Here is a 27,147-nt window from a genome sequence, read left to right as displayed (position 1 = left end):
GAAATAGGGCTCCAGTGGCCGGAGATGCCGGAGAGGACTTGGTCTGTGGCGCTGGCCACTGACCAGCACGCCAAGGGACGTGCCTTCAATGACCTTGCAGTGTGACTCGGGGAGGCGGCCGATGGAGAAACGGCTAATCTTCCCCCAGCTAAGGAAGCAGCCCAGGCAGTGATAAGGAGCCACAGCCTCCCATCGCCTCCACCACGGGGACCCGGAGTCGGGGAGCCCAGAAGGCCCAGCAGGGCCAGGCCTGCGCGGGCAGGAAGGCCCCGCTGAGCCACCCTCAGTGCCCACACCCACGATCTCCTCCGGCCTCAGCCAGGTTCCCACATCCCAGAGTGGGTGGTGAGGGGGCTTTCGAGGCTCAGAAGTGAAGAAGCTTGCCCCCCATGGACACATTCAAGCGGCAGGCAGATGGACCTTGGTTTCCTTTATTTGAAATGGGACTAAAAATAGTCCCACCTCCTGGGGAGGTCACGCGGCCCAGGCTGTGTGTGGAAAGCCAGGCCGTATGACCCGCTCCCGGGGTGCACCATCTTTGGACACTGTTCTTTTCTTGCTCTCACCCAGGTCTTCTCAGCTCCAAAGCCCAGGTCTTTTCCTTTCTTTTCTTTTTAAATTAACTACCTCCTACTCCAAGTCACAGGGCCTCTGAGCCCCAGCCTTTTCACGGCTAAAATGGGTAGAGTCCTGCTTGGATCATAGCAACGTGAGCGTATGTAAAGTGACATGACACCGCAGCACTAACCCAAACGTCCATCAGCTGGTGAACGGATCGACAGAACGCAGCACCGTCACTCGGAGGAATATCATTCAGCCATAGAAAGCAATGGAGCACTGACACCTGGTACAACACGGGTGAACCTTGAAAACACTGCGCTCAGTGAAAGAAGCCAGACACGGAACCCCACAAGCTGTACGATTCCATCGAAATATCCAGAACAGGCAGATCCACAGAGACGGAAAATGGATGAGCTGTTGCCAGGCGCTGGGAGAGGGGAATGGGGGGGGACCGCTTAATGGGCGAGGGGCTTCTTCTCGGGGGGATGAAAAGTTTTGGAAATACGTAGTGAAGGTTGCACAACATTGTGAACAAAGTTAGTGCCACCGAATTGTACACGTTGAAATGGCTATGCACGTTTTGTCACAGGTACAAATGACTACATGTGCAAGGGCCTCCCTCAGTATCCCCCTGACCGCCTTCCTTCTTCTTTCCTCCCTCCCTCCCACCCCGCCTCCCTCCCTTCCCCCCCCCCTCCCTTCCCTCCTCTGAAGTAGAGTTTGTGAGTGAAGGACAGGGATGAAAAAGTCTGCAAGGAGAGAGCACTGAGGACTGAGCTGCTTGGAAGCATCTGGTAGAAGCATCTGGAACAAAGGAGGAGGCAAGCCAGGCCAGGACCTCCCCAGGGTCTGTTCTCCAGGCCAGGAAGGTGGCTGGGTTGAGGCTCTTGAATGGTTTGTCCCAAGACCTGTAGGCGCTGGGAGAAAGGCCAGGCAAGGGATGGGTGCCAGACCCTGGGGCGGAAGGCAGAACAATGGAACCCCCTGCATTTGGACCCTGGCCAGCGAGATTCACATTTTCCATGGAGATAGAGCTCGTGAGAACCGGCAGGGAAAAGGGAGAGCCGGATGCCGGCTTTCCCCAGCTCCCGCTGAGATGCACAGCCAGCCTAGCGCCTGGTCCCCACAGACACCTGGCCGCAGAAAAGCCACAGGAGCGCTGCTTTCAAGCTGGCCGTGGTGGAATTGCCCCGTGGCTTTGGAGGCTGGGAGAGATGCCAGCCAGTGTGGTCCCTGAGCAGGCCACGGGAGCCAGCCCAACAGACCCAGCCAGAATGGTGTGCACACCCCTGGCATCACCTATCCAGCTGCCTCGCTTACCCAGAGAGCGCCCCCCCACCCCGGGAACCAGGAAATCAGTAGGGATGGCCTCTGACCCGCCAAGGATGCTGTGCCGGGTACCAGCAGGCACCCGTGGTCTCTCTCAGAGCCTCCTGACTCTTACTTCACACTCAGTACTGACAAAGCTGGTCCCTGCGTCCCAAGCCCAAGGCAGATCCCAAGCAGCGCCCCAGAGGAGGTAGCCCCAAAGTTACATGAAGGGAGACTGGCACCGGAGGAAAAGGGGTCGCAGAGACACCCTCCCCGGGTGGGTCCCCCGTCCCTGCCCACCCACCCCGCCCAACCTGGCATCTGTGATGAGCATTGTGCCAAGCTGTGGGACCTGGGCTCATCTCAGGTTTTGCCACCAACCGTGAGCCCTGTGGGGACCTATGTCGCCCTCAGGGGCCTCAGTGCTCACCAAGCCCAGCTTCCCCATCTTACAGCAGGGGAGGCTCAGGCTCCAACCCACAGCCTTGACTCGCGAAGAGAGTCAGGAAGCCGTCTTACTCGAGGGGAGAGGGTGAGTGTGCGTGCACCCCGACATTTGCACAAACACCTTTCGTGCCCAGAGTCTCACTTAATTCTTGCGCGAGGTGGACGACCGCAGCCCCTGTTTTAAGAGAAGGAAACAGAGGCTCAGAGAATTGGGTGCAGAGACAAGATGGACACCCCTGTCTTCTCTTATTTCTGGTTTAACTCTCTCCCCAGTGCAACCCGCGGAGTGATGTATTATTAAAAGGCCGATGTGTTGGTTAGCTACTGCTGCATAATGAACCGCCTCAAACCTTGGTGGTTTCAAGCAACCACCACGGTGTGTGTTGGCAGCTCCGGGGGTCAGCAGCTTGGGCCCAGCTGGGGGGTTCTTATTCTGTCACCCCGAGTCACACATGCACCTGCAGCCATGTGGCAGCTCCAGAGGGGCTGGGTGGTCTCAGCCAGCCTCGTTCATAGCTGGGGGTTGGCGCTGACTCAACGGACCACGTGGCTCCAGCCAGCCACCTCGGGCTTCTTCAGCCGGCCTCTCAGGGAGGCCAGAGAGGGCAAGCCAGAGGCTCGTGTCCCCTTTAACAATGCTCCGTCGGCCAAAGCCAGTCACAGCCAAGCCCAGGGATAAGGGGCAGTCAGAGCAGAACAAGGCAGGACGGAGCGGGGTGTGGACACGGGGCAGCCAGGACAGAACAAGGCGGGACAGAGCGGGGTGTGGACACGGGGCCATGGCTGTGACCGTCGCGATTCAGTGGACTCCCCAAATGGGGAAAGGTTTCTTCCAGCCGTGGTGCTCTGGGGGATGTTCTCTGGTCAGCCAGTAAGTTCCCTTCCACCCTGGTGGGCTCGGGGAAGGGGGCTGGGTGTGGGCAGCTGGGAGAGGAGGGTCCTGGAGGCTGAGGTGCGTATGGGCTCCTCCTGGCAGCCTCACGAACCTCCACTCCATCTCCAGGAGCAGTGGGTCTCTGGCCCTCCGTGGGCTGGGGTCCGTGCCGGTGACCAAGGCTAGCTGGGAAGGGTAGACCGAGCATTGCACTGCTCCTGTGCTTGGGGAGAGGGGATGCCTTTCCGGGACTTTGGAAGCAGCCCAGCAGAGCCAGGAGGAATTGGGGTCCCCCCATCCCACCCCACGCCTGGGGCCGTGGGAGGGACAGACGCACACTTCCCTCTCCGGAGCCCCTCCACCCCCACCCCCGCCAGCTGCTCCCAGGTTTGGGCTGCCTGGTGACATTGTTTCCCCTCCAAGAGCGGAGACCCTTCCACCGGGCAGCCTTCCAAGCCTCGGTCTCCGCGTCTGCAAAAGGAGGACAGTACTACCTCCCTGCCTGGCGGTCCCAGGGTCATGCTGGAAAGGGGGTGCTCACAGCTGTAGCCCAGCTTCCTTCCTTCACTGTCACCTGTCCCCCAGTGAACAGCTCAAGTCACTCACCCCACAGCCGGAAAGTCTTTGCCTTGCCTGCTAGAGGCCGGCCACTGGCTCCCATGTGGGGGACACTGGGTCCCCAGATTCAAAGCCGGGCCTGGACAGACGTTCTTCGCATGCGGGGAGGCCTGTTTCACTGTCAGGGTGGGGTCCGGGGAGTCAGGGTGAGCCAGGGTTGCGTCTCCTGGGGAACCCGGAGGCCTCCCCCTCCCCAGAGAGATGCGATCCCTGCCTGGACTCTGAAAAGGAAGCCCCTCGTCCAGGCCACCAGGAGCTCGGATGGGAAGGGCTGTGCCCTTGGTCCTGAGCTTCTCCCCTCCACCTGGGTCTCTGGGAAGGAATCTGACCTACTGGCCTCTCCCTGGCTCCCAGGGCCTCAGAACCAGGTGCAAAGGCACCCACATCTGCCCCTGCTGCCCCACTCTGCCCCGTCTCTCCTGGAGGTGCAGGGTGGGCGGTGGTCAGGTGAGAAGCAAGGCAGAGGCTTCCAGAAGCAAAGCCATGGTGACGACCCATCACAGCTGGGCCCTAAGAGATGCTCCACACGTGTTTCCGGAACAGACACCATCGTGGTCTTAGAGGGCAATGCTGGCCGGCATAGGCCCACCCAGGCCACCCAGAGACACGGCCATCGTCACTCCCTTTTTACGGATGGCTAACAGGCTCACCCCAGGTCACCAGCCAGGATGGTTTGGACCCTCAGCCCGGATTCTTCTGCCTGTGGACCCAGGGACCCTTTCCTCCGCAGACGTCCCAGCTGGGTCTGCAGCGTGGGCGTGGGGCTTGGGGGCAGCAGGAGGTCCCAGCAGGCTCACCCCCTCGTCTGCCCAAGGCTGAGGCCCAGCTCTGGGGGCGCACTCTGCTATGCGGACGCCTCCACCTGCCTCCCCACTGAGGACCCCAGAGGAGGGATGGCTGGAAACGTGCTCCCCATCCGAGCCTGCTCCCCCTCCGGGGGCCGGGGCTGGCCTGAGTGCTCTCCTCTTTGGGTGGGTGGCGGGGAGGGGGCTGGCTTCACTGGGCTCCGCTGGGCCCTGGGTGGGGGGGGCACAGGCGGCATTCACAGGGTTCCTCACCAGCCCTTGGGCCATTGTGCTGCCCTCCCGGCTGCCAGCCATCCTTCCACCTTCTGAAATGCAAATCCGACTCCGTCATTCTCCTGCCAGCAGCCCTTCCCTGTTCCCACGGCTCTGGGGGTGAAGGCCAAACTCCTCAGCAGAATGTGCCATGCCCCCCCCCCCCCCCCCCCCGCTTCCCTCCTGCGCTCCGTGGCCCCCGGGCCCCAGCTGCCCCGGTGCCGTTTCCGGCTCTGGGGGGGAGGTGGCGGCTGCTGGTTCCCTCGCAGGAAGAGCCGCCTCCCCACGGGCTCAGCCTCAGCCCCTCGTTCCTTCTTCTGGGCGAGTGGGGGGAACAGCCTGTTCCTGACCCTGTGGCCACTGCCCCCCGCACACCATGCCCCTGGGCCTCTCCCGCGTGGGCCCTCGCCACCCTGGTGAGGGGCGCTCGGCCAGACTTCTGCCCACTGGGGGCCCAGCACCTGGGCAGGTGGGTATTGGGCAGGGAAGGAATTTCCTCCAGGCCCACAGAGCTCAGCCTAGCTGAGAGACAGACTCGCAAGCAGATGAAATACCCCTTGATGCTGTGCGCACAGTGCCTTCCTCCCTCGGTGCCCGGCACGCGGCAGACGTGCAGGAAATCTCAAAGCACACGGAATGAACTCGCGTTGTGAGAACACAGAGAAAGGAGGGGCTGACTGCAAAGAGCTTCTCAGCAGTGGGGCCGTGTGGGCTGGCTCGGTGGAAAGGACATTCCTGGCTGGGAAGCAGCTCGTGCAAGGGGCCAGCTGGAGGTGGGGAAGGGCCTCCTGTTTCTTAAAAGGCCGGGGGATGGGGGCCGAGCTGGTAATGGAGGGAATGCAGGATGCCCCGTGGAATCTAAGTGAATCTGTTGAGCAAGGGGAGAAGGTGTGTGTTTACGGAGGTGGGGAGGAGGACCCAAGGGCCTGACGCTGAGGGAGACGAGGAACAGGGAGGAGAGTGCTGGCCATCCCACTGGATCTATCCTTCTCTTCTTCCCTAGGAACAGGCCCTCTCACTTTTATTGAGCATATTGCCATCTAGAATAAAAGACAACATTTCCAGGCTCCCTTGTAGCTGGATGTGCAACTATGTTCTGACCAACAGGATATGAGTGATGTCCTCAAGTGAGGGGATGCCCCTTTCTTCCTTCCTTCCTGCTTGCTGGAATGCATGTGTTGTGGCTGGAGCTCAAGCAGCCACTTTGGACCGTGAGGCCTTGTGTTCAGGAGAGGGGAGCAACAACAAGAGCACAGGTCTTTGAAAATCACGCAGCTGCCGTATTTTACCGGTACTGCTTTCCTTGGGGCTTTGGAAACTTCTAACGTGTTTGGGTTACTGTCATTTGGGGTGTTATACTCCAGCCCGACCTAAGTCTAACAAATGGAAGGATGGCTCGGATTCTGAAGAATCCACTGAGACAGAATGCACAGAGCTTGGCTGCTAATTTGATGGGGGGGCAGGGGAATGAGAAGGGAGAGTCAAGCCTCCCTCTGAGATCCTGTCTTGGGAGGCCGGTAGAATCCTTCACTCAACATGCATTAAGCACTTTTTTGTGTGCTGGGTACTGTGTTTGCTGTGCGAGTATACCGGTGGATCCCATGACCACTGTCTTCACGAATCTCTTGGTCCCGTGGGGGACAGAGGATACAACGGAAGAGCACCGATGGAGGGAGGTAAGCACCTCACCCGAGAGCTGCTGGGCCCCTCATTTATCCATTCTGCACAGTTATCGAGCACCTACTGTGTACCACACACTGTGTTAGGCCTTGAGAGCAGCCATGAGCGTCACAAACTCAGTGTGGAGTTTACCTTAGAGAGTCTGATAGGGGAGTCAGACAACAATCAAATAATCTTGGCTTTACACAGAGAAGCAGAGCTCTGCTGAGTGAATCCCTGCCGAGCGATTATGCCAGGGGCCGCAGGAGGCCCTGGGGGGATTCGTGATGCACCAGCCACATCTGGGCTGGGCATCTCCAGGGGGCAAGGGCTGCTGGCTCTCGTAGGGCAAGGCACCGTCCCCGGCACGTCCACCACCTTCCTGCCCCCTAACCCCAGGCAGCAGTGGACAGCAGATGGGGCCTGGCCAGAGGGAGTCTGCGCCGACTGGCCATGGGGGCGTGGCTATTCAGGGGAGGCTGAGGTGGTGGTTTGGGCTGTGGTGGGCAGGGATGGACATGGAGAGGAGTGGACAGACGTGAGCCGTACTTGGGAGGTCGTCGATAGGATTTTTTGTTGCAGGACTGGAGGTGGTGGCGAGGGGGTCACGGATGACACTCCCCACCCAGGTGTCCGGCCTGTGCACACGATGTTGGGGTGGGTGAGGAGGCCTGCGGGTGAGCCTGCTTGGGAGGGGAGAATTGTGTCGTTTAAAACACCTTTTTTTAATTGGGGTAAAATACATGTAACAAAAAATTCTCATTTAACCATTTTAAAGTGTCCAGTTCAGGGGTGTTAGGCACATTCACATTGTTGTGCAAACATCACCACCATCGTCTGCAGAACTTTTCCATCTTCCCAACGGAGGCTCTGCCCCCATTACACGCTCACTCCCCTCCCCCTCCCCCAGCCCCGGGCACCCACCCTCTGCTTTCTGTCTCTATGGACCTGGCTCCTCCAGGGACCTCCTAGGACTGGAATCACACAGTATCTGCCCTTCTGTGTCTGGCTTATTTCACTGAGCATCCTGCCCTCGAGGTTCCGGCTCCGACACCTGAGAGGCTGTGATCCCCTGGGGTGGGACCGCTGGCCAGGGGCAGGTTAGGGGGCAAAGGTAACTCAGAGCTGGGCTAGGCCGAGTTTGAGGCACCTGGGGCACACGTGTGCAGACGTTCACGTCGATTTCGGGTCTGGGTGGGGTCTGGTTGGGGTCAGAGCCTTGGGGACACCCACATCTAAGAGACTGTAGGGGAAGGGCTGGTACAGGCCAGGAGAAAAACCATGTCGACGGGGAGGGTGTGGGGAAGGGGCCACTGCGTCCCCAGCTGCAGAGAGAGCGGCCGTCACAGAGCTGAGTGGGGTGGGGTGCGGGGGCGCCCTGTGAGACCGGCTGACAATGGATGAGGCTGCTACTAGCAGGGACAGCGGCTTTCCGCCGCTTCTGTGAGCTGCGCCCATGGCGCACCTACCCCCAGGCTTCCCGGCTTTCACTCCCTCAAAGCCGGGCCGGAGGGGAGGGCTGGGGGGCTGCCTGAATGGCTGCCCCGGGGAGCTTTGGCACACATGGGGCCCTCTGCTTTGAATCCCAGCCTGTTCTGGGCTTCATTAACGAATAGCTCAGGGGCACCCCCTCTCCCTGTTCAGAAAGGACACAGCACCATGGAAACGTCCCCCAGATTCCCCAGGCAGGCACTGCCTAACGGGGCCACCTTCTGGGTTGTCGCTGCCCGGCAGGGCTCCCAGGATAACGGAAGGCGCTGGCCAAAGGCCACTGGTTGGCGTCCAAGCAAAGAAATACGGACCCGTTCCTCCTCCCAACATTCATGCTCTGACCCCAACAGCAGCTAAGAGAAACCAGGGATTTGCATTCTGACATGTTCCCCCCTTAGCCTGCAATTTTGAGGAACCTCCTGTTTAGAATCATCTTGGCGGAGGCCTGGGGGTCACTCTCGGCTACCAGCCTTTAAGGAGGCTCACGTGCAGACCAAGCTGGGCTCCACCTCTGAAGTGAAGAGAGCTGCCAACAGCAAGGAAGGCCAGTGGCACGAGTGGGGAGAGGGATCCCACGTGTTTGTGCACAAGTACGTGTCCACACGTTTACACCTTCCTGCCGGCTCTCCTCCCGCTGGGTGAAGGCCCGAGGGGGCACAGTCCTCCATTCTCCTCTCACCAGCTCCAGCTGAGACCCCCACCCCTCCCCCCTTGAGGCTGCCTCTCTGCTGCCAGGCCCCAGCCTCACGGGAGAGTAGGTGGCAGCAGGCGTGTGGCCAGGCTAAGGGATAGATGAACGCTGCTCTCCTCTGTCACAACCTCTTCAAGGGCCAACCAGCACCTCTGAAAGTGCCAAGTCTTCCAAGTGACCCATTTGCCCGTGACAAGACACACGGCGACCCGCTCGGGCCGGTGCTGGAGCCAACAGACCAGTCCCTGTAGGGGCGTCAGACAGATTCGAGGGCCCAGCAAGCAGCCGCCTGCAAACGAAGCCACAGGTGCACCTCGTGCTGCGATTTTCCAACAAAATATTGGAAAACCATTATTTTTTCCAGAAGTCAACTATTTTGGGCTCATTCACGTCCGTCTGAGTCCCCAGCAAATGATTCCTTCCCTGCTCCTAAAACAAAAACTAGAATTGGGGGAAATACTCCCTCATTTTCACTTCTTGATGCTCAAGTCCTCACTGATGAACAAGGAAGAGAAATTCAAAGACAGATGCACGAGTTCCCGCACGGCGGGGAGCTGGCTGTGGGGCCCTTCCCTCCGGCCGGCTCTGCGCTCCCAGGGCTGTGCTGTGAGCAAAGCAAAAGCCAGGAGCCCAGAAGCACGGGGTTTGTGCAGCGTGAGCTACGGCAGTGGCCCACCCAGAGGTCATGAAAGGTCACGCGTTTATAGGGCAATCAAGACAGACCCTGCAAAACAGCTTTTATTTACAAAGGCCAACGATGAGTAGCACAGAGGGAAAAGCCTATGCCTTCCGAGAGACTTGCGTACAAATTACGCGTAGGTCAGAGTGTTCCTAAATACAGAGGTCAAAGACCAGCGAGTCCACCACTTCCTCCTGGAGCCACCTGGTGGCTTCACATTTCAACTCCCAGATGTGGGTTCTCTCGCTTCAAAGGATGCATACCCGGCGTGATCAGCTGCTAACAGGCCCTTGGGAGCTCGGGGAGGTCCTCACCTGGAGCAGCTGCCGGCCGGCCCCGGGCAGGTCTGAGTGTCCACTCTCCAGTGCTCAGAATTTCTGAGCCACACGAGAGCAAACATTGCTTCCAAAACCACAGCAGGGGTTTGAATTGGCTTAGACGGCTTCTCGTGGAATTTAAATTCTATTCAGCTCTTGAAGGTGAACGGGGCTTTCCGCACAGGGTATTTATTACTTAAAAACGAAGCAAAGCTCTGCAGCTCTCACGCTGGTTGCTCTGAGCTAGGTGGCCGTCCTTTTCCTAATGCCATCGGTCTTTTTGCTGGGACGAGGGTTCTGGTCTGTCTGCAGGGCGGCCGGGCCCGTCCAGAGGGGCAGCAGAGAGGCAGGCAAACAGAAGGCAGGCCCTGTAGGCCCCAGGCCCGTCCCGCCCCGCACTGTGCTGCTCCGGCAGCCCTAGAACCCCAGCCCCGAGCCGTGGGCCCCGCGAGCACGCTGGGCACCTGGCATTCTCCAGGGAACAGATCCACACAGCGTCAGAGGGTCACAGCCTTGAGTTAAGTCATTTACTGAGGTGTCTTCAAGGCTGCTTACTTTTACTAGATCAACATCGCTGGGCCCAAGGAGCACAGGCAAACAAACGTACGTATCTGCAATTCTCAGGAGCGTTTTCTTGGAAAACTCAGGTCCCGGGGCTGAGCTTGCCCATCCCAGCTCTGCCGACGGCCAGCCCGCTGCACACACGGCCTTTTCCTCCAGGACCAGGCGAGGACGTCCCGACAGTGACCCATCCGTCATAGGTCTCCAGAGCCCTGGGCTCCTGAGAGCAAGGAGTAATGCAGAAATGCCCGTTTTTGAATGGGGTGGGGGGGAGAATGACCCCCTGGGGACCTGCAGGCCGCGGGCATAGCCTTCATCACCCTCTGGGTGCCTGACTGGTGGACTGGCTCCTACAGGCCTTTAGCTGAGCCGGCACCCAGAGGAGGAACGGACCCAGTGGATGAAACAAGGCAAAGGTCGGCAGTGAGTTCACCCGAGTTAGCCATCAGTCCAGCGGGGGAAACAGAAGAAAAAACGGACTTGGAAACTCACAGGCCGAGTAAAGAAAACATGACACAAGCCTGGCCCCCTGGCTGAACTTTTTTCAACCCACTGTATGACCGGCACCTGAGCGGTGAAAGGGGCTGGCGGGTCCCCCGCCTGACTCCGGGTGGCCGGGGCTGGGAGATCCCTCCGCCTCTCTCACGGGACAGGGCAACACAGATCCTCCTGGCCACACGCCTCGCCCGTGCTGGAGCCGGGAGCCTCTGACCGCTGTGAGGAGGGCCCCGGAGTTTCTGAAAGAAGGAAAAGTCTGAGCCGGAGCCCCTGAGGTGCAACACGGGAAGAGCTGCCGCGCCGTCGGGGCGCTGGGGGTCCCGCTGGCGACGGGGAGGCGGAGGGGTGGCCCGGGACTAAGCTCTCCCTGGTGCGCAGGGCCCTCCGTTCGGGCTGAGAGCGAGAGTTCTCGCATCAGCTCTCCCGAGGCGCGTTGCCTGTCCTGGAGCTGGTGGCCGAGTGGCGTCAGCGCCGATGAAGCAGCCCGCGCCTACACGGCCGCAGGTGGCCGGAGGTGCCCCGAGAGGACGTGTCTCGGCCGGTCCCCCTGCTGCCCCCCAGCCCGGGCAGGTGTGTCTGTCCGGCATGAAGACCACCGGGGGTAGGGGGGACGCGGGCCTGCAGCCGGGGCTGCAGAACGTAGGCGACCCCTTCCCAGAGATAAAATAAAGAGAGGCATTCGGGGTTCCCTCAACAAACAAACAAACGGGCAAAACGAAAGAGAAAAACCGGGGACGGAGGTGAGGTGTCAGTAGGTACTGTTCTCCTCCCCACAAGATAAGTTCCTTTCCGGTCTGAGTGCTTCTGTCCTCTGACCCTAACCTTGCCCGGACAGGGCATCGCCACGTGCCGGGCGACCCGACCGCAGGGGCCTAGGGCGGGGAGGCGATTTTCTTCGTGGGCACAGGCGGAGCTAAGACGATCTCGTCGGAGTCATCGGAGTTCACGTCCTCCGCGGGCGGAGTCGCGGCGCGCTGAGGCCCCGAGGGAGGGGGCTCCGCTGCAACAGAGAAGGGCCGGCGGTCACAGCCACGCTCAGCGCCGCCGGGGGCGGACACGCGAGGGACGGCGGGGCAGGCCTGACGGACGCCACGCCACGCCACGCGGCCACCCTCGTTAGAGCCTACTCGCACCCTCTGCGCTCAGCTCCCAAGCGTCGGCCAGTCTCCCCAAAGCAAAACAGCCGCGAAAGGTGAAGGCTGGCGGCACGGGGGAGGCTCAAGGCGGCGGCGGGGATTCTCTGCACGGCGCCCTCACGGTAGCGTGCGTCCGGGAGTCTGCGGCCCGGGAGGCCGGCTGTGACTCGTGGGCAGATGCAGCCGGTGGCCCCCGGCTTCCTTGGGAGGACACGCCCCCCGCAGGAGGAGGGGGCGGGCTAGGCCAGGCCAACACCCAGGGACCACCCGCGAGCTCTCGCTCCCTTCTTCACGCACATCTGAACTCTTCATCGTAATCGACCCTAGGTTGGGATGCGCCTGCCGACCACCCTGCAGACCCCCTGCGCCCTCAGTGGCCACCTGGATGGGATGTGAGGAAGGGGCAGTTTCCCCTGGGGCCTGGGGCCCGTGCTCCCAGCCCCAGAAGACGGCCTCTGCTCTGACTGCTTCACAGAGTAAAATGCCAATAAAAAAGGAACCAATCCCTGACTTGAGATAAAAGAAGGAAGGAAATCACCACCCCGCGTGCTGCGGATACTGTAACTGTGTCAGCTTTTTTTCTGTAACTGTCAAGAAGACTATGAGAGTGGAAAAACTTATGAAATTAAAAACAGCAGTTTTCAAGGTTAGCTTCAGTTTTTCTTTCCCTTTAAAAACACTTTCACAATCAGATCCAACAAGGGCTCCATGTGCAGTTTTCACAGGGACCGTTTCCTCGTGTCAACAAGGGCCCGAACGAGGCCGGCGGTGGCACTTTTCAGGCAGGAGGATGAGCTGCCGCTTTGAAAGGACACGCGTTTAACAAGAGGAGGAAAGGGCGGTATACACAGGCCCTTTAGCCCTGATCGAGGAATCTAAAGGTCGCCAGACGTAGGGTCTGGTGAAATCCGCCTGAAACTGGTTTTGGGAGAATAATATGCAGCCTTTGGGGAGCTTTACAGACGGAGGTTTTGGACAGAACCTCAAAGTTCAAAGTTCGCTCTGACAAAGCCAGACAAGATTACCGAAGAGGACAGAGTACGATTTTTCACACGTGGCGGTTTCCAGGTCAGGCAAGCCCCGGAAGGGCCCCCGCGACCCGACACTCACCAGAGCAGGGCAGCGGGGCTGCCGGTGCCCCTGGCCCCCATGGCCTCGGCGCTCCGTCCCTGGGAGCCGGAGCCTCCGCGGTCTCCCCGCTGCTCCCCTCGCTGTCTTCCTGCCCTGAAACGACAGGCACGTGGGAGGCTCCCATCCTCACAGGCTCGTCGCACCCACCCATCTCCCTAGGCGCACACTTCTGTTCAGAAAAACTGCTCCTTTTACAGTTCTCCCTCGTTACGAAGCACCACGCCCTTCCTGCACCTGCCCTTCTCCGACTGCGCCTCTGCGACCTCAGAACTCAGCCCGCGCGCCACGCTCGCAAACGAGACTCAAGAGTACGCTGTCTAGTGACAGTCCCCAACCTCACGCCGCCACCTCTGTGCCCCCTCTGGCGTACAGAGATGGTCCAAGCAAGTGTCCCGGTTACAGTCTGAGGGAGGAGGACCTGAAGTACAGGCAGAATCATACATTTGGGGACTGAAAGCGACTTGCAAGGGGCCCTGCCCAGCCCTCGGGCTCTCGCACAGGAGGAGTGAGGCCCGGGGAGGACCCCGAGTCTGGAGTGGGGCAGAGCCGGGACCGGGCCTCACCATGGGCTGTGCGCCCCTGCCAGTCCAGGGATTTCTCCACTGACTGTTACTGGATCTTAATGAAGCAGAAGAGGAAATACAGGCAAAGTTTTACTTAAAACCAACAAACAGGAAAAACATTGGCCCAAAGGAGGGACACCGCGTTGCTCTAGTTAGAGCTGAGAATAAAAATCAAAACCACGAAGCTCCGGCGGCGTGGGTTGCGGTCACCGACCCCGGAACCGGCCAGCCTGTCGGGCTCCGGGAAGTCGCTTGGGGCCGGCTCTTTCCCCTACGACCCAAGGGACAGGGGACGGAGCTGTGACAGGAAGGTGTGGCCGAGGCGGTACCCAGCTCGCAGGTGGCCGTGGGACGAGCCCCCTGACACGACTTTACACGTCCCAGCTTCCGGGACGGTGGCAGCTCTTTTGGTTGAAACCTCAGAAGGCCAGCTGCCCCTCGCGTGAAATCCAAAATGAAATGCAATTACCAGGAGAGGCTGCAGGGAAGGGCGGAGAGGAGGGTGCACTGTGTGGGGCCCAAGCAGGTCTGTCGGGAAACGCTGCAGGGGCAGCTCGTGGACCAGCAGCACTGGGAGAGAGAGAGAGACTAGCTGATTCTGACTTTAGGGAAGGCCAGCGTCGTGCGAGGCCGACGGGCCCAGGTCCTGAGACATCGTGCGAGGCCGACGGGCCCAGGTCCTGAGACATCGTGCGAGGCCGACGGGCCCAGGTCCTGAGACAGGCGGGCTGTGAGGGGCCTCGGGCGCGTCCCCTGCACCCCTGGCCGTGGCTGGCTGCACCAGGGACGGGCCCCAACCCGAGCTCGGCCCCTGGCCCGCTGTAAGTCCCACTCTTTGCCCGAGGTGACTCATACAGGGTTCTGAGCCGTTGCAGCCGGGACAGTCCTGACCAAGCCCCGGCGGATCCGGCAGGCACGGCGCCACTGATAAGAATGTGTTGCTGCAGCAAGGCTTCTGACGACACCCACGTCTTCCTGAACACGGGTCATGCCATGGTGTCCTTCAGGAAGGGGCAGGGCATCGGCACAGGCCGACAGGCAGTCTGCAAACCGAGGGCTCCCCGAACCCCACGCTATTAACCCCTCCCATCTGTTTTCTCCCAGCAGGAGGAACGGTCCTAGAAAGGCTTCTTTCCGAGGACCGGAGCCTGTGGCCCACCTCACCCGGTGGGTGGGTGTAGCTTACGCTCTGGTGACACACCCTGTGCCTTTCCGGCTGGGCAGCCCCCGCAGGTGTCCGGCACTGCCCCGCGATACAGAACAGAGGTAGGCCTGCCAGGTGGACTTACCTGTGCCTGGCCCGTGCCAGGTGTGCCCGGAAGGCAGACTGGATGATGGTGATGGCCTCCTCTTGCCACGGGTCCCCCTCGGCCTGGACGACGGGGCTCGGGACGCGGGGCTCGGGCGAGTCCTGGGGCAGCGACGGTGGGGAAGAGAACCGCGTGAACCCCCGCCACCTCCTGCGCGCGGACCCTCGGCGCCGGGTTAGGAGCGCGGTTCCGACTCGGGTGCTGCCTCGTTACTATTTCATCAGCAGTCTCCTGACTGCAGGTTACTTGGACTCTAGAGGTTCTTAGAATCGGTGTCTGGGGGTTTTCCCAGGGGAGGGACTCCTATCTTTGCTGTAGTTTAAGCCTCTGTCTTGACCCCAAGATGGACACGGTACTCGATGGCCCAGCACCTCAACGCCATTCGGCTCCTGAAGCTCAACCCTGGGGGGGGGGCACGGGTGCCAGGGGTTGGAGGGCGAGGCACACGCCCAGGGCGAGGCAGGACGCGAGGACCCAAAGGCGTCTACGCTTGTCCCGCCGACAAAGCGTGGGAAGAAATGGAGAGAGAACGTTAGGACTTCGGCCCGTGTGCAGCCCCTGAGGGTTACCTGGGTGGGAGGGCTTGGCACGGCAGGGGGGTCCGGGCTGCACACTCCACTAGACAATGGCCTCGCCCGTGCCGGATGCGCCCGGAAAGCCGCCTGCAGCACGGCAGCCTAGCGGGGGCAGCGGGGTGGGGGGTGGGGGGAGACGGAGACGGGTGTCAGTTTCCCTGGAAGATGGCAGGCACGGGTTGGGGTGTCCCAGAGGGAGAAGCTCCAACGGCCGAGAAGAGGGCTCCCTTTCTGCCGCAGAATCTCGGCAGTGCCTGAAGGAGCCTCTCTCCCTCACTCGCCACAACCTCCTACAGCGAGAAACATGCCACTGCTCTGGGAAGGAAAAGGCCCTGTGAAACGCTATTACATTTAGCTGCAAATGTGATTCCGTATTTTACACGTAGTTATGTTTTCATGCTGAGATCGTTTATTCCGTGTTGGAATAGTTATTCCACTCCATACGCTTTCCACGTACAACTTCTAAAGTCAAGTAGGGCGGAGCCTGATCTCAGACTATGACAAAGGAATTACGTATCCTTCGACCTCAATCTTAAATCATTTTCTTTAGAGATACACGTGGATGCTCTGTAAGTGCTGAGATCAACGTTCCGGAGTTTAGGGGCGGCACTTTTATTTCAGGGGTCCTGCCTCTAGTCCTGAGCAGGGCTTACGGCTCCATAACGTTTAGGAGAACGACACTCGAACACGCCGAGCCCCACCGTTGAACCTGCGTTTAGAGGTTCAGATGCTTCCATGATCACAGTCACCAAAAGAACACATCTTTGTCTTCCTTGAACGCAAAGTGAAGGAAATGCCACAAACAGGGGTTAGGAGACAACAAAGAGGCGAGAGAACATCAGTTACTAAGGACAAAATAACGCACGAAAAGCAAATGAGTATCTAGACAAACCCAGAAGGTTCCCACCACGCGTTCACAGGAAAGCCACCGCACCCGCTGGAGGGGAGAGGGTGCTGACCGAGCAGGCCAGAAAGGGGAGCAGGCGTCCTGCACGCCATGCTGCCCACACGACAGCCCGCACGGCGGGTCTGTCATCACCCTGGAGGCTGAGGGAGGAGGGGACACCGGAGGGGAAAGGGCGGAACACCATCGACAGCACACAGGCTGCCGCCTGCTTCATAAAGGTGCTCTACGGTCCTTCCAGGGACCCTCGTCCCCTCAGTCGCTCACAAACGTTTACTGAATGCCGACCGCACGCCAGGCACCCCTCTGGGAACCAGGGACCTAGCAGCAGAAACACGGGATGGTCCCTGCGTCCGCGAAACTTACATTCTAATGGGAGGGGCAAACAGTTGCAAAAAGGGTGAAGTATCGGGTAGGCACAGGAGCTATGAAGAAGACTAAAGCAGGGCGCGGGGCTGGGGAGTGCCGGTGGTGCGGCATCCAGGGAAGGCCGTGTTTCAGCAGAGACCTGAGTAAAGCCGGGAGCAGGACATGCGAGTGTCTGGAGGAGGAGCCTTCTAGGCAGAGGGCGCAGCAGGCGCAAAGGCCCTGTGGCAGGAGCAGCCTGGATATTTTCAAGGATGCCAGAGACACCTCCAGACTGAGCGGGGCCGGAGGGGTGACCGGGGAGCAGCGCACGCAGGGCTTCAGGGAACAGCTTTGGGTTTTGTTCCAAGTGTGAGAGGAGTCATTACGGAGTGATGTGGTTTAACATTTAAAAACATCATCCAGGTGGCTGCAAAGGGAATAGGCCGTGGGAGGGCAGAGCAGAAGCTGGGGCCGGTGGGGAGGCCGGGCGAGGGTCCCGGCGGCTTAGATGCGCACTGTCTACCACATACCCTACTGTTCTCTGCTCTGACCCGCATTCCGTCACACCCCTGCTCTCCTTTTCCCGGGCAAGCCACACCCTTTCCCTTACCCAGGGCTTTGTTTGCCGAATTCTCCTGCCCAGGATGCCCTTCCTCTCACTCCCCAGTTCAGTGAGTCCCTCTCCTTCTCAAGGCCCGCCCCCCCCGCAGGGACGTTCCCGGCCCTGGTGAGCAGGAACCCCACAGTGCCGTGGACGTGCCCCTAAACCCCGCTTCCATCCTGGACTGGCCTGTCTGTCTTGATGTCTGTGTCCTGAGGGCCCACAGAACTGATGATCAATAAAAGTGTGTTGAGAGACTGATGAATGACTGAATGAATTATGAAAGTGTGAAATTATCCAAGTGTTTACTTGATGTTAACATCACTTCAGTATTTTAACTCAGTGCTGGGGGGCCTGGCCTGGGTTCGTGAAAACACGGGCTCAATGACGGGTCTTGAGATCTCCGCACAGTCACTTGAACCAAAGTAAAAATACGTATTTTGAAATTAGTAAAATAAAACTGGCTTACCTCGTCCAGAACGGCCTGTTTTTTCTGAAATAAGGAGATCAGTTACGAATTAACATGAGGATGAGTTTTCTGTGATACCGTATTCGTCCCTTGGTCCCTCCCCCTGCCACAGCCAACAGCGACGCAACAGCAGAGTCAGCCCCCTGCCCGCCACCCATACCCAAGGGGCTCCGGGAGAGGCTGATGGAGCTGATGCAGACCCGCCTGCAACAGCGAAGGAGGAAGCGAGCAGCCGTGACCGTGACCGGGAGGCGAATCACAGCCGAAGCCCAGGCCGCCACGGGGGCGTCTGCGGTTCCTGGCCGGCTGCACGGCAAAGTGACTCGCAGGGACCACTGAGACGGGATTGTCTTAGGCTCCATGTGAGGAAGTCCCTCCCCCAGCCAGAACTGTCCTATAACATGCTGTGTCCTCTCTGGAGGTCCACAGAGCGGCTGACACTGCCCGCTGGTGATGTTACAAAGGGGACCCCCGTGCAGGGTCTGGGTCACTGACTCCCAAGTCTGACCAGTCATCAAAATCACGGGGTGGCGGGGGAATTTCTCCGGTGCTGTCACGGTACTATGGTTAAGTGGTACATCCTCATTCCTAGAAGATACGCACTGAAGTCTCATAACGTCTAAAACTTACTTTCAAACAGTTCTGGAAAAAACAGTACGTGCAGAAAAGAAACGTGGCTAAACGCGCGCTGTTGCTGAACCGCGGTGGGGGGCGAGAATTCGCACCTCACTGAACATACTGAGTTCTTTCAACGTTCTATGTTTTGTAAATTTTCGTCATCAAAGTTGGGAAGAAGCCATGATTAAAAAAACCCTCCACCGGCAGATTTCCGGAGCTAAGATCTTACACTATTCGGGCAGGTGGAGAGCTCCAGTTTCTGTTTGTTTGTCCAGCTGGGGGAACAAGGGTCATGTGCGTTCTATCAAACGGGGGGAGGGGGCTTTTTTGGAGCATTTCGTCATCAGAGAGCACCGTCCTTTAACAACTGCAGTCTCCGCGAGCCCCATCTCCGCGAGCCCCCCCAGGAGCTGATGAGAGGAGCCCCACTCCTCCCCCAAGAGAGACCACGGGACATCGCGGCTCCCGGTCTGTCGTGCGCAGCCTGCGGCCCCTGCTGCCCTACTCAGCCCACCCCCGGGCCTGAGACCCCACGCGCAGCCCTGCTGTCCCGTCACCCACACCGCTGTCCCCTGAGGAGCAGCCCCGAGGCAGGCTCTCCCTGTTCCTGACAAGATGGCCATCCCGGGAGCCCCAGCGAAGGGCTGCCATGGGGCCCGAACCGCCAGGGAGACCCCTAAGCTCAGTCCCGTGCTTGCAGGGGCGCTGCACCCACAGCCTGCGTCCCTGGGACCCATCGGGAGGTGACAGAGGCTTCCAGACCAGCCACTGCCCGGCCCGCGGCAGGCACCCCCCAGCTCGCCCACACGGGCTCCAGGCGCGGCCTTCCTCTCGCCCTCGCCGCCCGAGACCCCGGGTCTCCGGAGGCTATCTTCTGCCTCCCTACGTTTTCCTACGTGCCTAGGGCGTCTGGCATGGAGCCCGCCCCGGCAAAGGGACGGAGGAAGGGCTGGCGAGTGAGGATGTGGGCGGCAGAGGGCCGGCGGGTGAGGGAACTCTCACCCAGTGCTGGTGCCCCTTCCATCGGCGCTGCAGGAGCCGGGCGGCGGCGTCTCTTCTCCCCTCGGAGCAGCCGGAGCGGGGCCGGGAGGAGCCCCCCTCGCTCGTGTCCAGCTCCGAGTCCGTCTGGGAGGGACCGGGGGGTCGGGGCGCTTCCCGGGTCTGCAGGAAGTCCAAGGTGAGAAGGGTGACTGGGTCGGGGATGGGGGCGGAGAAGCCGGCTATCAGGCCAGGAAGCAGGATATTAGGATGCAGGCAGAGCTTCTCAGACTAGACTTTAATTTAGAGGAAAAAAATCAGTGTCCACACCGCTCAGCATGCCAGACGACAGAAGAAGTCTCTGGAGAGCTAACACATTCGCTAGTAACTAGGGTGAAAGTCGGTTTTCGTTAACCCTGTAAACTCTGGGGGTAGCGCTCTCCCGCGAGGAGGGGAAGCAACGTGACCTGTGGCGTCATCAGGTAACCACACGCACCGTCTGAGCTCAGTCACGTCGGTGCACCCGTTACCTGCTTCCCGGGAGGTCCTTTACCGGCTCCCTTTTCATCTAATACTGGATTACAGAAATGGGACTTCTGAGATAAAAGGCAATAGATCCCTAGCTTGGTTTTTTGTTCGTTTGTTTGGCCGGACCCCGTGGCACGTGGAACTGCCCGGACCAGGGATCGAACCTGTGTCCCCTGCAGTGGGAGCGCAGAACCAGATGAATTGCACAGACAAAGCCATTACTGCCAGTTCCGGTGGACGTGGAAAATATTTTTTCTCCCTAAGGGAAAGCTCCAGGAATAAGCAGAACTCTCCAATCCACGTGTGTCGGGTGCCCCCCAGGGGTCAGGGCTGCCTGCGGCGGACAAGCCACGGGCCGGTCAGCACCGTGAGCATCCCACTGGGAAAGGAGCCTCGAGGAGACAAACAGCGCGGCTCTGCCCGCCACACGCCGGGCAGTCAGCGGCCCGGCGCCGCAGCCACCTGGGGCCGACAGCGCGGGCGTTTGGGTAGGTGGGGGTCTCCTGAAAAGGGCCCATCGGGCAGGGTGGCCAATCTCCTGGACAGGAGGACAGTGCCTCTGCAGGACTCAGAACACTCTCTAAAGCACTGGAAAATCCGCCAAGGAGATGCACCCACACGGGTAACACAGAAAGCCTACTTTCCTGAACAACGGAACGGACCGACATGGACCCACACGTCCACCCCACGTGTGGCCAGCTGGACATGCGGGGTCAAGGGCACCGCACAACCCCCGGGGCTCCAGCCAGCCTGCGCCAGGACAGCCACCTTTCCTTTGCCGAATCAGTCGGCGGCCTGGGGTTTGTCTCAACTTGTCATTGGAGAGAGACATGCTCGTCAGCTTCTCCACATTCCCTTTTAGGGCTTTTCTCTTTCCCTTTTGTGCTGGAGTTGAACTATATGTAGCGTCAGATGCTAAAAGAAGGAGGGGCCTTAAAACAGGACTCCAGCTAAATAAGAAAACCTTGTAAGAGGGAGGCCCGTCTAGATTTTTAAAAAAAACAAACCCAAACACTTTTCTTTTCCACTCTCAGCAGATCAGTCAACCCCGCACCTGGTATGCCCTCCCTCTCCTAGAGGCCAGTCCCCGTCAGGCTACTGGCTACCGAAACAGCAAGTCGCTTTCTGAAGCAACAGAACTTCTCGGCTAAAACACGTGCCGGGTAAAGCCTGGCCGTCCTGGTGGATTCGGCGTGTTACTCAGATCTGTAGCCAGGGTCGCAGAAGAGGGCGGCACGGCTGCCCATCTCAGCGTGCACCCACGCTGGACGCCCCGGCCAGGCTGGTCTTCCCTGTCACACACTCACACGACAGGCTCCCCTTGGGGCAAACTGCAGCCACAGGGTTTCAATACCTCAGTTATTAGTTTTTTGTGTTAACAGATGTAAGATTATAATTGCCATCTGGGGAATCCATTAATCGGAAAAAAAAGGATTAGCGAGGAGACACACTCTCGCCACTAGAAGTTCTAGCATAGGTGGCACTGGGCCGACAGGGGCCAGAGGGCTCCCCTGGTTCAAGAAGGTGCTCAGGGAGGAGCCAGGGGAGACCCTCGCCGTCGTGTCCATAGAAATGGAGGGAGCGAGGGGACAGGGAGGAGGGTCAGCCTAGACTCACCGCCTGCCTACCTGCCCACGCGCCCTGCGGAGGGAGCTGCGGCTCCCCAGTCACCCAACCCCCGGCCTAGGGGCAGGGGCAGGGGCCGTGCCGGCCCCGGCGAGCGCCTTCCTGGCCGGCCCCCGTGTCAGTGCAGACTCTGCAACTTACATTGAACCTCCCGGTTCTTCACTGAGAGTTCCAGCCTTCCCCGGGGCCTTCCCAAACTCCTTCTCGCCTTCTAACGGCAACCCTTGTTGGATATTTAAACTTTTATTTGAAGTTTGGGGAAGATCTTCACTCACCGGCTTAACTATCTAAGACGCGAATACTAGTTTGAAAAGTCAATTAACTGATAATTAGTGCAGAACTCCAGGATTCAATACACGCAATTTATAGAAATCGACTGTGATGGTAGAAGGAAACTGGACTGTCAACGTTGGACTCAGGCAAAACTCCAGGCACGGAGACAGTCAGAACCATAACGCATCAGCTCAGAGTCCCGCCATGCCGGACAGGAGGCAAAAACACAGACAACCCTACCTCCGGGCTCGTTTCCTCGGGGTCCTCCTCCCCTCCTTTCTTACTTTCTTCCAGTTCTTGAAACTTCCTGGTAAGTGCTTGAATTTCCTCCCTAAAGTGGGAAGGGAAGAAAGTGACACCTTACTTGCCATGACGCCGTGTAAGATGTCTGTACGTGACAGGAGGGGTGGCGGCCTGCAGAGCTGGCAAGGACGCCCCCCGGGAACGAGGTGGGTGCCCCGCCACCACCTGACTGCCCAGGAGCCGGCACTGCCCAGGGCGACCCCTCCGACCCCACTCCTGACACACGGGAGGAACGGAAAAAATACCGACTGCGTGAACGTTGCACGGATATCCTTTGGGGTTTTTAACAAGCAAGGCGAGTGGAAGGAAGAACAACTCATGTACTTGCTACAGGTCTCAGAGGCAAGGTAAAAATAATTCTTCACTGTACGCCCGCCCATTCTGATTGACTTTAATGCTAGGCTTCCGGCAAAGTCTAGTCACGTTTATTCTGAAGATACAATTTGGTATTCATTTCGGTAATCCGTGTCTTACTAATTATTCTGAGTGCTAAATATTTCTGCGCAGATTTCTAACCTACTTTTTTGGGCATTTCTTACCGAGATAACATTCATATAACCCCAAACTCACTATTTTAAAATACGCGATTAAGTGGTTTTTAGTGTAGTCACGACGTTGTGCAACTATCCTCACTATCTAATCCCGGGATAGTTCTGTCACCCCAGACAGGAGCCCCTTACCTGCCACTCCCTACTCTCCCCTCCCCCACCCCCAGCAACCCCTAAGCCGCTGTCTTCTCTATTAATCTGCCCATTCCAGATATGTGCGAATTGCACAGTACGCGGGCTTTTCTGTCCGCCTCTTCAGGGAGCATCAGGTTTCTGACTCATTCACGTCGTGGCAGGTGTCAGCCCTCATCCCTTTGTACGGACGTACTTCCGTTATTACTCTCTTCACCAGCTGACGGACATTTGCCATGTGTCCACTTTTTATCTACGGTGGACAGAGGTCAAGGACAGAGCGTGGGAGGTGGCGTCTGGACCCGGGGTGTGGAATCAGGGCGCGTCTGAGGCTGCCCGCAGCGGCCGTGCTGGAGGAGGGTGCGGGCCGGGCAGCTGGCCGTGATGCCAGAGCGGCAAACACTGGCCCAACCGTGAGCAGCCTTTCCCCAGAGGTCGGATATTTACTCTGAGGGAAACAGCCAACCACGGGAGGACCTCAGGAGAGGGGCGATGTGATCGGGCTGGAGCTGTACGGGCCCCGCTCTCGATGCGGGCTGAGCACGGATGCGCCGGGGTGGGCGGGGCTGGGGAACAAGGAAGGGCCTGGGGCTGCGTGTCTTCCGACTTCGTCCACTCACCTCAAAGCCTCCTCTCTTTCTCTTCCCTCCTTCTCACCCTCCTTCATGTTTTCCAGCTCCTTCTCCAAGTCAGCCTTTATCTGCAGTAGCTGCTTCACCTCCAGACTGAACGAGGAACCAGAGATATTTCAGCGTCATTAAAACAAAGGCTCGCAGTGACCTGGGTCACCAGAGCACGAAGAGCTTTCAGAAAACGTAACGGGTCCAACCTCCTTCCTTATGCATGGATGAGGACGAAGAAAGGCCCTTCTTTGTAACTGCAGGGATCTGGGAGCAGCGCTGGGGCGCCTGGTTATTTACTGAGCACTTTCCGTGCGCGCGGGCAACGGACGGAGCAGGGCTGCCGGACGAGGCGCAGGCCCCGCTCTCACGGGCGTCACCGTCCCGCGAGGAGAGGCATTAACCCAGCGGTCACACAGCTGGGCGCCTAATCTGCTCCTGAGATGAGAGCTCCCAGGACCCGCCACGGACCAGACGGCGATGCAGCCTGAGCTGAGGCCTCGAAGACAAGAGGGTACCCAGGCACCTCCACCCGAGCTTGCCTGTGCCCCACAGGTGACGCCTCGCTGAGAACGTGGCTTTAAAACGTTCCACTGCTCACGTGGTGGTGACCTCACGTGAATGAGAAACATCACCAGGAGTGTCACACGGTAAGGGCTCACGGAGTGGAAGTTATTATCGTGCCATGCGACGGCTTAAGAGATAATCAGAGATGCTATTTACCATGCAAAATGACTGGCCTAATTTTTATAAAGAACCTAGCACATGGATGCACTATTAGGCTTCGACTGGAGGTGAAAAAACAGGTGGAGTGGGAAGGGATTTGCCTTCTGCTGTGAACAGAAGGCAGCAGAGACGGGTCCTTCTCAGACCTCGACGTGCACGTGAATCACCAGGGGGGGTCTCATTAGATGCAGAGTCAGGTTCAGGAGATCTGGGCCAGGCCAAGGTAGCCAGCCCCGGGTGGGCAGGGCCCAAGGGTCTGCATCTCTAACCAGCCCCCAGCTGATGCTGCGGCCGTTGGCTTCCTAGGCCACACTCTGAGTAGCAAGGTCTCAGAAACACCATCTCAGAAGATGCATGGGTTTAGCCTGCTCGCGACAGAACTGCAACTGGAGAAGCCACACGTAAACAGGAGGAGACAGGAGCGTTTTAAGGGGGCTACAGAGCGAGACACTAGAGAACAAAGGGCAAATGAGCAGAACCTTGAGGCTTCGCCTTCCACACTCTTATGGTCACACTGAATACTCCACACGCCACAGCACTGTCTTGTTTGATGCACAGATTAGGTGCTGTAAACATAGTACTGAATCTTTAACCCCTTCTGCAAGAGACCTGATGGATGGCCTGTTATCTTACACGCATCAATCACAGTCAATGCTTCTCTGAAAAAGAATTTGGAAAGCCGTCTGGAATTCCGTGTAAAGAATTTGGAAAGCCGTCTGGAATTCCGTGTAAAGAATTTGGAAAGCCGTCTGGAATTCCGTGTAAAGAATTTGGAAAGCCGTCTGGAATTCCGTGTAGAGAGATTTAAGTGGCACCCTCCGCCCCGTACTTTTCGTGACGTCATACGGCCAATCAGTGTCTCCTTTTCCCCACTAAAGCTGCCTTCATTTCACAACTAAAACACCACAAGTTTCAGTATCGTAGAAACGTATCTGTGTGACGACTGCCATGAGCTGAGCCTTCCCCAAATCCCCAGAACAGCTCAAGTCCCGCAACTACACAAGTCACGGGAGCAGGACCCCTCCCGGAGGTGGCCGGGCGCCAGCCGTGCGGGACAACGTACTCTCGCTCCTGCAGCCGGGTGTGCAGTGCATTCCGCTCGCCCTTCAGGCTCTTCACAACCCCCCGCAGTCGCTCGCTCTCCTCCTGGCGGTCGGGACGTGGCTGCTGGTGCACCGTGGAGCTGGACACCGAGTGAGCCGGCGGGGTAGACAGGACCACCTCTGAAGCGTGTGATTTGGGGCTTTCCATCAGACTTATTTTCTGGAGGCAACAAGGCATCTGTTAGACGTTATTTCTTACTTTACTTTCCTAGGAAAGGGACAACGGCCAAGGGGAAACTCATCCCAAGCAAGGGAATGGGAAGAGCTCTGCGTGTGATCTGAGAAGCCTGGGACGCTGACCGGGGACAATTCTGCTCCACCAGAGTCCTGGGGGCGATGCAAGGGCATTCCGCACCCCCCCCCCGCCCCCAGAACTCTCTTCCTCTGGAGCAGGGAGCACGCAGACCCAGCCGGGATGGGGCAGGTGCGGTAATAGACAGACAGCAGAGCACGGAAGGTGAAATCGTAAACTGCTTTCCTTTGTGCTTGTTTACCCTCTTATTTCCCTAGGACGTCTGGAATTTTCAGCCTCTGTGCTTTCACACGTCAAGGACGATCCAGCTCTGCCAGCTGGAGATACTGAGCGCCTTCAGATTCCCACTGATACCAGCATCTCCCCGAGCGGAAGAGCGCTGCCCCACCGGCTTCTGGACCACCCCTGGCTGCCCTTCCTTCCTAACAAGCTTCATTCTTGAACTACCCACAATTTATAGACACTTAAGTTCTCTGCTTTGTAAATACGTGAAATGATTGTTTTTTTTTATTGCTCCCCTCTAGGTTTCCTCTGCATCCAAACAGTGGACAGTTCTAACTTGACACTGTACCAGTACTCAAAAGGGAGGGACACTTCTGACCCATTTCAACAGAACCAGGTTGACGACATTTGCAAATTCACATGGGGGATATGAGGAAACGGTAACTTCCTAACTTTCCTGGTTGGCAAAGTGCGGATGCACAGTTTTCTGAGAATTCAAATACTACACGAGTGGTGAGAAACAGTCTGGTAAGTGACTGGTAGTAAAAAGCCCCCAGGTGCACGGCAGGCTGGGTGTCTGAAAGGCTCTGGGATCCTACGCACCCAGCGACGGGTGCCCACGAGAGCCTGAAACGATTCGGTGTGTCGTGTGACCATGCTTTGCCGTCTGTGACACGAGGGACAGGCGTGACACGCCCTTAGGTCTCGTCCGGACCCGTAAGAGTCTCCTCTTGCCAGCGTGTCCGCGTGCCGTCTGCGGACAGACGGCCACCGTTTACATGTTCAGCGCAACCCGACTCCCTGCGTAAGTCCCGGGAGCGGCGCTGCGTCTGTCCCATGTTCTAAGACCCGCTGCTCTCACATAGGCAGGTCCTGAGCAGGGAAGGTGCCGTGGCGGGACCACACTCACTTTTTCCAGCTCTGCGATCCGCCGAAGCAGCCGGGGCTTGCTCCACTCCACCGAGCCTGATGGGACAGCGGGGTGTGACGGGCGCCCTTCGTACAGCCGTCCCGACGGGCCCCTTCAGCCCGGACCTCCCGTCTGGAGCACGGCCCGACGGCATCCCCTCCAGAGGCTGGCCCCCACGGCCGGCGGCCCCACGCCCGGCAGACCTGCGGTGCCGAGGGCGGCCCCACGGCGACGTCTGTTCCCTTTCACCGCGGCTTTACCGACACAAGCGGTCGGGAGAGGGCTCAGTGCGGCCTTCTCTCCCGATTCCACCCCGTCGGGCTCTGGCCTCACCAGCCTGCCAAGACGGCCCTTCTCCAGCTCAGCAGCAAGTCCACTCCGCCACATCCCAGGCCCCGGCCTCGGCCCCAGCCCCCGGGCCACCAGTGTGTTCCCCGACACCCACACGCTCCTGGAGGCCCCTCAAGCGGCTCAGCTGGTCCATCCTCCCCCCACTCACTCGCTG

The 27,147-nt window shown here is 58.9% G+C and overlaps 1 protein-coding gene across 6 annotated transcripts in view; it reads right to left on the bottom strand.

Annotated features, from left to right (window-relative positions):
* Positions 1–9,422: 9,422 nt before the first annotated feature.
* IQCE (IQ motif containing E) overlaps positions 9,423–27,147 on the bottom strand; it is a 39,479-nt gene continuing 21,754 nt past the window's right edge. Inside the window, exons 12-22 of one of the 6 annotated variants that reach the window (XM_060032531.1) lie at positions 26,643–26,698; positions 25,218–25,417; positions 23,429–23,533; positions 22,066–22,156; positions 19,423–19,581; positions 17,803–17,826; positions 15,475–15,582; positions 14,885–15,006; positions 14,065–14,165; positions 13,012–13,125; positions 9,423–11,765 (exon numbers count right to left, since the gene is read on the bottom strand). In XM_060032531.1, the coding sequence (XP_059888514.1) occupies positions 11,638–11,765; positions 13,012–13,125; positions 14,065–14,165; positions 14,885–15,006; positions 15,475–15,582; positions 17,803–17,826; positions 19,423–19,581; positions 22,066–22,156; positions 23,429–23,533; positions 25,218–25,417; positions 26,643–26,698 (1,208 nt within the window). In that variant the 3' untranslated portion in view covers positions 9,423–11,637. Of the gene's footprint in view, positions 11,766–13,011; positions 13,126–14,064; positions 14,166–14,187; positions 14,597–14,884; positions 15,007–15,474; positions 16,253–17,802; positions 17,827–19,422; positions 19,582–22,065; positions 22,157–23,428; positions 23,534–25,217; positions 25,418–26,642; positions 26,699–27,147 lie in introns of those variants that run through there. The other 5 variants (XM_060032534.1, XM_060032532.1, XM_060032533.1 and 2 more) reach the window with 5 other exon arrangements.

The sequence above is a fragment of the Delphinus delphis genome, chromosome 15, assembly GCF_949987515.2.
Source record: "Delphinus delphis chromosome 15, mDelDel1.2, whole genome shotgun sequence".
NCBI classification, from domain to species: domain Eukaryota; kingdom Metazoa; phylum Chordata; class Mammalia; order Artiodactyla; family Delphinidae; genus Delphinus; species Delphinus delphis.
Note: the sequence above shows the minus strand (reverse complement) of the source record. Positions and strands in the feature narration are given on the sequence as shown.